Raw genomic sequence first — 9581 nt, forward strand, 5'->3', positions numbered from 1 at the left:
AAAAGGTAAATAAATTCAATGTCAACTATGCTGTCTGACATAGCTGACAGTGAATTTATAGAACTTGTTGCTTTGAGGTAGTACAGCTAAAAATATAAGCATACTAAAATGGTTTCAACAGATACACCAACAGTGGTTTCAAAATGTATTGCATAAAGTTTAAGGGAAATCTTCAGTATATTGAGTTCAGCTGCGTTCTCATGAAACAGTTTTGGTGACATAAACCTTGAACATTTGTAGCACTTGCATCTTGATGTAATTATTATTACCCAGCTGCTTTTCTGAGTGGAGTGGGGCCATTCCTGTGAGGGAAGGTGTTAAATACATGTTTGTTGAGTAGAAGAGTGGATCACATGATGACCTGGATTGACTGTAGGTCAGGAGAATGCTCATTTTTTTTGTACTTTAGGCCTATAGATAAAAATAACAGGAATAACGCAGGAAAAAAATCTTTCTGAAAGTTTCCCAAAATGTTGACCAGAAAAAAAGCTAGATCTATTCATTTAAAGCTTCCAGTGTAGCCCAGCTGCTGTGGCTCAGTAGTTGAGTGTTGACCTATGAACCAGGAGGTCACAGTTTCAATTCCCTGTCAGGGCATTTGTCCGAGTTGTGGGCACATCCCCAGTAAGGGGCGTGTAGGAGGCAGCCAATCAATGATTCTCTCTCATCATTGATGTTTCTATTGCTCTATCCCATTCCCTTCTTCTCTCTCTAAAAATATAATCAATAAAAACATTTTTTTAAAAAAAGCTTATGTGATTTGAATTCATTTGGTGCCACAACCTCACCTGATCTAATAGGACACTTGCTGGTCGATTTTTTCCCACCTCGTTATGAATGTGCTTACATTTTTGCTGCAGGAGCACTCCTTCCTGATTATGTGACATCCTTTCCCAGGGTCCAGTTGGGGTATTATGTGATATATAATGAATACACTTTTTTAAAATCTGAAAACTTCCAAATTCTGAAACACATCTGGCCCTAGGGCATAGGGTAATGGGTTGTGGACCTGAGAGAGTGTGTGCTTACACATCAGCGTTTCCTCTTAGACTGCCAAGTGCTGGAGAGCTGGGACTGTCTTATTCACGCGTAGCCCCGATTCTTGGCACATAACAGAAATTCAGTCAACATTTGGTGAAAGAATGAACTACGTCAGAAAATACCAGTTAGGCGAAGGGAAACAGACCTGACCCTGGGAGCAGCACCTTATTTGTTTCCTGAAACATAGACAACACAGGTTGCCTTTGGTTTACAAGACGCTGAATTGGTTTACTTCTGGGGCATTTAAAAATATTCAGTGTAGCCCTAGCCCAGCCGTGGGCAAACTACGGCCCGCGGGCCGGATCCGGCCCGTTTGAAATGAATAAAACAAAAAAAAGACCGTACCCTTTTATGTAATGATGTTTACTTTGAATTTATATTAGTTCACACAAACACTCCATCCATGCTTTTGTTCCGGCCCTCCAGTCCAGTTTAAGAACCCATTGTGGCCCTCGAGTCAAAAAGTTTGCCCACCCCTGCCCTAGCCGGTTTGGCTCAGTGGATAGAGCGTTGGACTGCAGGCCAAAGGTTTCCCGGATTCGATTCTGGTAAAGACCACATACCTCGGTTGCAGGCTCCTCCCCAGCCCGGGCGCTGGTTGGGGCGTTTCTTTCACATTGATATTTCTCTGTTTCCCCTCTCTTCCACTCTCTCTAAAAATCAATAGAAAAATATCCTTGGATGAGGATTAAAAAAATAAATTAAAAAAAATCCCACACCCTACCCAAGAAAAAAAAATTCAATGTAATGAGAAATTCAGTAGCAAAATAAAAAGCCAAAGCTTAATGCCTATGCTACAGTTTAAGAATCTCTAACTTCTATTTTTCTCTCTTATCCATTCACCCATGCCGCTCTTAAGTTTTTGCTGACTTCTTGAGAGAGAAAGCCACATGGGAATATCCGTATACAGTATACTTGGGAAGAGTAGGCAAGAGTGTATTTAAATTCCTTGATAGGAATGATCATACAAGCTTTTAAAATATCCTACCTAATTCATTATGGGGGTAGGGTTTTTTGAATTTTAGAAAGTGTAGAAATTATATTTTCATTTTACATGCTTTCATGATCAGACTGAAAATTATTAGTAGCTAAGCTACTTGTATTTCTCTGTCTCGTATGATTAAAATAGCTATTCACTAACACAGCAGTATAATTGTACAAGCTACATAATGCCTTGCTTTATTAAAAATTCTGTGGACATTTGAAGAAGTGGAGGGAGAAGGCAGTTTGAATTATGCAACTGTATTTCCCATTTTGTTTAATAAATTGGCTTGGATACAGTGGCTCCTTGGTATTTTTGATATTTGTAACTGGTACAGCTGGCTTTTAAAAGATAACCGATATGCTGCTTTCTGCTCCACTTAAATACTCTCACTGTATGATAGTTACCTAAACTGTGTTAAATGAATCAAATATTCATGTCAAAAAAGAACTTAGTCAAGAAGTTACAGTAATTGAAAGGGCATTTTAAACTAGTTTAAAAGTTGTTTTACTCAGCAATTTCAATACCACTTCAGAGTTGAAGTGAATAAAGATGGATACCTGAGAAAAATTCTTATGGGAATTTGGGTTCTAATCATGCCCTGAGCAGATATAAACGGAGCCTTGTGCTCAGAGAAGCAGAGGAAGTTATTCTGTAGAAACAGGAAAAACAAAGACCTGAAGAGAAAAGCAGGACAGTTAGAAAACGAATGCTACCAGTTTTTAGCCTCTGGTCTCTTCCTGAGGTGGTAAGAGTCATGCCTTTCGGTTCTGTGATTCATCCTAAATCTTTAGAACAAAGTTCCCTTTATTTCTTAAGCGATTTCAGGTTAGCTTATTTACTGAAGAAGAAGGTGCCTTCAGAATTAGCGACACAGCCAAGAACAAAGCAGACAAAGTCCCTGCATTAAGGAGCTTCTATTCTGCTAGAAGGAAACAGACAGCAAATAAGCAGATACATGCTAAATGGTGTGGAGTCTTTGGTGACCTGATTGAGAGAGTGAGGGGGCTAGATGGGTGCATAAGTGCTATCAGGGAAGGTCCCCCCCTCCCCCCTTAGAGGTAGCATGGAAGCAGAAGTAAAGGACCTGGGGGGGGGGAGGGGGGAGTGTAAGAGCATTTCAGGCAGAGGGAAGAGCAAGAGTAAGGACACGGAGGCCAGAGCTACTTGTGTCCCAGGAACATGAAGAAAGCTTCTGAGGGGCTGGATCAGAGTGAGAGAGCGACAGATGAGGTCAGAGGGGTGTGTGTAGGAGCTGAGTAGGACTCTAATTCAAAATAAAGATTAAGTCTCTCCTCCGAGTGGAGCGGAAAACTGCAGAAAGATTTAAAGCAGAAGAGTGACTTGTGCTTTGAAAGGATCACTAATTGCTATATTTAGAATATAGATTGGAGCATGGTTGAAAGCAATAGAAAGGAGACCCGGTGAGAGATGATGATGGCTTGGACCAAGGTGCTCAAAGTGGACATAACCAGGGCTGGTCAAATCCTGGACACTTTTTTGAAGGACTGTTTGCCATGCTTTGCTGATGGTTTACGTGTAGGGTGTGAAGGGAACAGAAGTGAAGGATGACTCCCATGTCTTTGGCTTAAACAATTGGAAGGATGGGATTACCGTTTACTGAGATAGGGAGACCTGGGGTAGGGTGGGGTTAGTTTTGAAGTAGTAAGTTTGAGGTGTTATTAGACGTTTAAGTGGGTATGTCTGTGTGTGCCCTGTTGGGAAGTGTTTCTCACAAGACTCCATTCTAGTACTAATTCTCTCTAGTTTAGTCTTGAAAACTACAATTCAAGATTTCGCTTCCATCCTCTAGTCCAGTGATGGCGAACCTATGACCTCTGACACGCGAACTCATTTTTTTGGTTGATTTTTCTTTGTTAAATGGCATTTAAATATATAAAATAAATATCAAAAATATAAGTCTTTGTTTTACTATGGTTGCAAATATCAAAAAATTTCTATGTGTGACACGGCACCAGAGTTAAGTTAGGGTTTTTCAAAATGCTGACACGCCGAGCTCAAAAGGTTCGCCATCACTGCTCTAGTCACATTCCACCATAATACCCTTTATAAATAATCTCGATCTATATGTACTTAGCAATTTTACATTCTAGTAATAATTGACTATCTCATTGGCATTTCAGAAGGAACAAAAAGAAACTATATGTCAATATTTTTAAAGTAGATTAACCTGTAAATGGAGAACTGAATTCGTCTCTCTCTATTTTTTATAGTTGTTTTGTGTTGTTAATTTTGAAGTAAAAATTTTCCAAAAATGAGTGAACTGGAACAGTTGAGGCAGGAAGCCGAACAACTACGGAATCAGATCCAGGTAAGAGCAATCCTTTTCATTTTCTCAAAAACATTTTTAACATTTTTAACTCGTACCAGTAATGAATGAACTAGATTTGTTCATTAGGTCATCAGTCTACAGATGTTAAATAATTTATGAGACAAGAAATGGTCAATTTGTTTTATCATATATCTAAAGAACTCTCCAGAAATCATTCCTAACAAATACGTATGTTGGACTAATGGCCTCTGTGTCCCAAAGAAGTGAATATCATATATGTAATCCCTCCTGAAAGACAAGCATAATTCTCTTCTTAGTCACACACCTGGAATCATAGTTTGATTTTTTTGGTGCAATACGACGAGGCAGATTATCACATTGTAATATACTAAAGATTATTCACCTGTAAAACATTACATTGCAAAAAACATTAAAAGGTATTAGTGGCATAATAAAGACGTGTCGTCTTTTACTCTTGCAAATCAACTCAAAACAGTAAAGAGCATAAGAAACAAATACAAGCTCCATTTTTAACACAATTGAAAGACCCTTGGAACTTCATCATAGGATGGGGAAAGTTGTCAAATATAGCGATGCTCTGGGGGGAAGGCTCTGAGAGGGGTTTCTGCAGCTGCGAATCTCATACAAAGTAGGTGGCACTCCCTCGGGGACAGCTCCAATAATCCTTTTTTGGAGCAATGGGAACAGATGGTTCTCTGGACTGAGGAATATCAAGATAGGCAGAGAGAAAAATGAAAGGGTACAGCCTTGCCATCTTTTGGGAAGCCTCTTGTTGACAGAGTGGAGGAAAGAGACTTGTGGGTAGCCTGGCGCTGCTTGCTTCTTTTCACAGGGAAAAAGTAAGGGCTGAAACAACTTACAAATCTAAATGGAGATCTTTGGCATGAAGCAGGGAGAATTTCTAATAACTCGGACTACCGCTGTGGCCCTCTCCAATATGAGCTTTTGCAATAAGTATTTTGGAAGAAGTCATCTCATTTAAAAGTGAAGAGTAAGAAAAAAAAGGAACAAACACAGGCTCTCTACAAAGATATTACAAGAAAGGAGGGACCGGAGCAGGGAGAGCAAGGACTGGGCCAAGAAAATTCACTGGGGAAATGTTGATTGCAATAACCAGTGGATTGAAATCATAACCAGTCTTATTGTCGGGAGTGCAAAGAAGTTGAAGATCTAGATGTGAATAAGAACTTGGAGTTGATACCTTAGGTGTGTGAACAAAGCTGACAAAACAAAGAGGGATTTATTTTGCCTGGAATGATCAGGGAAGGCTCCATGGGCTAACCTCGGAGTTAGATGTTGTTGCCACCCCCAGAAAGGATTCCCTCTCTCTCTCCCTTTTGTGACTTGCTCCATGTGCTGAGCAAGATCTACTGATTAGCCAAGCACATGGTCACATGCCCACCTTATTTTTAGAAAATTTCTCTGTATTTATGAGTTTCTTTCTTTTCTTTTTGGAGATTTTACAAATAAACGAGATCATAAGGTATTTATCTCTCTGACTTTTTCACTTAGCATAATGCCCTCAAGGTCCATCCATGTTGTTGCAAATGGCAAGATTTCTTTCATTTTTTTGTCTGAGTAATATTCCATTATATAGATGTATCACCTTTACTTTGTCCATTCATCTATCAATGGACACTTAGGCTGTTTCCATTTTGGGCTATTGTAAATAATGCTGCAATTATTCACAGAACATGGGACGTCTGTATCTTTTTGAGTTAGTATTTTCATTTTTTTCAGACAAATACAATTCTTCAGAAGTAGAATTGCTGAATCATATGGTAGTTTTATTTAAATTTTTTTGAGGAACCTGCGTTCTGTTTTCCAAAGAGGCTACACCAGTTCCTTAGTACACCCCAACAACAGTGCATCAGGATTCCCCTTTCTCTGCATCCTCACCAATACTTGTTATTTATTCTTTTTTTTGATAATAGGCACTCTAACATGTAAGGTGATATATAGCATTGTGGTTTTGATTTGCATTATCCTGATTATTAGTGATGTTGAACACATTTTCATGTACTTTTTTACATTTTATTTGGAAAATGTCTATTCAGATTCTCTACCCATTTTTAAATCAGATTTGTTGTTGAGTTGTATTGGGTTTATTTGTGGGCTGTCGTCTGTTCCATTGATATCTGTACTTATTTTTATGCCAATAGCATACTGTTTTGATTACTGTAGCTCTGGAATATAGTTTAAAATGAGGGAGCAGCTGATGTCTTCAGCTTTGTTTTTGTTTCTCAAGATTTCTTTGGTTATTTGGGTATCTTTTGTGGTTCCATACAAATTTTAGGATTTCCTTGAAAAATGCCATGGGCTTTGATAGTGATTACATTGAATCTGTAGATTGCTTTGGGTAGTATGGACATTTAAATAATACTAAGTATTCCAGTCCATGAGCATAAAATATCTTTTCATTTATTTGCATCTTCACTTATCAATGTTTTATAGTTTTTAGTGTTTTATCTTTTACCTCCTTGTTTAAATTGATTCCTAGCCTTTTAATTTTTTGATGCAATTGTAAATGGGATTGTTTTCTTACAATTTGTCTTTTTGATAGTTCTTTATTAGTATACAGATACACAACAGATTTCTGTATATTGATTTTGTATTCTGCAACTTTGTTGAATCCATTTATTAGTTCTAACAGGTTTTTTTTTGGTGTGAGTTTTTAGGATTTTCTATATACCATACTGTATCATCTACAAATACAGTAGTGATATTTTTACTTCCTCCTCCCCCCACCCCCATTGATTTCAGAGAGGAAGGGAGAGGGAAAGATAGAAACATCAATGATGAAAGAGAATAATTGGTCGGTTGCAGGCCCCAACCAGGGATCAAGCCTGCAACCCAGGCATGTGCCCTGATGGGGAATCAAATCGTGACCTCCTAGTTCATAGGTTGACACTCAACCAATGAGCCATGCTGGCCAGGCTTTTCATTGCTTTTTCTTGCCTAATTGCTTCTGCAAGGACTTCCAGTGCTATGCTGAATAAAAGTGATGAGAGAGTGGACATCCTGGTCTAGTTTCTGATCTTAGAGGAAAAGCTTTCAGCTTTTCACCAGTGAGTATGATGTTAACTGTGGGCTTGTCATATATAGCCTTTATTATTTTGAGCTATGTTCCCTCTATGCCCACTTTGCTGAGAGATATTTTTTATTATATATGGATGTTGGGTTTTGTCAAATGCTTTTTCTGCATCTATTGAGATGATCATATGATTTTTATTTTTTATTTTGTTAATGTGGTGTATCACATTGATCGATTTCTAGATATTGAACCATACTCGCATCCCTGAAATAAATCCCACTTGATCATGCTGTATGATCCTTTTAATGTATTGTTGAATTCCATTTGTTAATATTTTGTTGAGATTTTTTTGCATCTCTGTTCATCCAGGGATATTGACTTGTAATTTTCTTATGCTATTCTTGTCTGGAATGACTGGTCAAGCACATGGTCACTTGTCCATCTCATTTAATCCTCATAGCAACCCTGTGAGGTAGATGGTATTACTTCATTTTGTAGTTGAGGAAACTGAACCTCAGTGAGAGAGAGAAAAACATAGATGTGAGAGAGATACATTGATTGGTTGCCCCCTGCACGCATCCCAACCAGGACTGGTGATCAAACCTGCAACTCAGTTACATTCCCTTGACTGGGAATTGAACTCGTGACCCTGGGGTGCTTGGGCCAACACTCTAATCACTGGGAAACACTGGCCAGGGCAACAGATTTATTTTATTTTATTTAATCCTCACTGCTTTTAAGAGTGGAAGGGCTGGAGGGATGTAGAGAGAGAGAGAGAGAAACATCAGTGTGAGAGAGACACATCAATTGGTAACTTCCTACACGAGCCCTGACCAGGGCTGGGGATCAAACCTGCAACCCAGGTTTGTGCCCTTGACTGGGAATGAACCCATGACCTTTTGGTCTGTAGACCAACACTCTAACCACTGAGCAAACCTGCCAGGGTGGCAACTGATTTTTTAATTGAATGACTGAATTAAGAAGATGACCTAAATGATATAGTTCATTTCATAAAGCTTAAAATCAGAGAGCCCTTTTTTTAGAATTTAGTCTTCAAGTCCACCATTTTTGGAACATAGCTCAGGCCATCACTGTCATTTCTGGAAATTCTTTTCGTTGCAGGAAAGTGGGCTAAATCATTCCTTGCCGAATGAGGTTTCTTAACCCACAATTTGACTAAGAATGAGAGAATCAAATCGTATGTTTGTATAACTACGTATAACACCCTGGCATAGAGATATTCTAAGTGTTTATAAATAGGTTGAAAGGGCAGCCAGAAAGATTATGCTGTCCATCTAGTCTTTGCTGCAAGTAGAGGCAGGCCTTTTCCCCCTGCGCTGTGGAACACATCCATCTGGCACATTTATTCAACAAATATTGTGTGCTTCCTCTGTACACGAGCACGCTAAGCATAGTAGGGAAAAACAAAGTTGAAAAGGATATTACCCTAATACTTGAGGGGGAAAATTGTTTCAAGTCCAGTAGGAAGAGTTAATTGCACTTCTGATTTTCCCATGTTATATGAATCCTGTAAATTTATTATTAAACTTGGTTTAAAATCTTTTTTGCTTATTATGTATGTTCTTTCCTTATTTTGTTATATTGATTTCTGTTTCATTATCTTCCTTTTGATAATTCCCTTCAGTTTGTGTAAAAATTTAAGATCTCTGAAAGTCTACCCTAAAATGCTTAAGCATAAACACCAGCTTACATGCTATTAATTAATGCTATTAATATATAGATGTGCAACTTAGTATAAACTGTGGCTATTATATAAATGTTGTTTTTCCTGAAATGTCATGTCTTTTTCTCATATTGGATCTAAAATATTTTATTTCTAATAGCATCTGTATCCAGTGTATTGGAAAGCATTGCCATAGAAGTGCTATGTAGTTTTAAAAAACATTTCTGAAATGACCGGGTTATACTATAAATATCATTCCTATCACCTCGACTTCTAGATGCCAGAACAAACAGAAGGGGAACTCAGATCTCTTGCTTTTGCTGCAGCTTAGTAACAAATATAACTGTGGATGCTGTGGCCTTATTAAATCAACCTAGTTCATTTTTACTCAGGGAATACAATTACAAATTTATTCGTTATAAACCCAATATATATTTGCACAATGAAATACAATAGGGAGTCCATAAGTAAGTCAATTTGCCACAGATATATGATTTTTCAACAAGGGTAACAAGACCATTCAATA

At 38.1% G+C, this 9581-nt stretch overlaps 1 protein-coding gene across 1 annotated transcript in view; it reads left to right on the forward strand.

The window, feature by feature from the left end:
- Positions 1–4234: 4234 nt before the first annotated feature.
- The window catches only part of GNB4 (guanine nucleotide binding protein (G protein), beta polypeptide 4), an 18862-nt gene continuing 13515 nt past the window's right edge, over positions 4235–9581 (forward strand). The window contains exon 1 of the mRNA XM_015568002.1: positions 4235–4355. Coding sequence (XP_015423488.1) covers positions 4299–4355 — 57 coding nt within the window. The 5' untranslated portion in view covers positions 4235–4298. The remainder of the gene's footprint in view (positions 4356–9581) is intronic.

Source organism: Myotis davidii, unplaced genomic scaffold (assembly GCF_000327345.1).
Source record: "Myotis davidii unplaced genomic scaffold, ASM32734v1 scaffold123, whole genome shotgun sequence".
NCBI lineage: Eukaryota > Metazoa > Chordata > Mammalia > Chiroptera > Vespertilionidae > Myotis > Myotis davidii.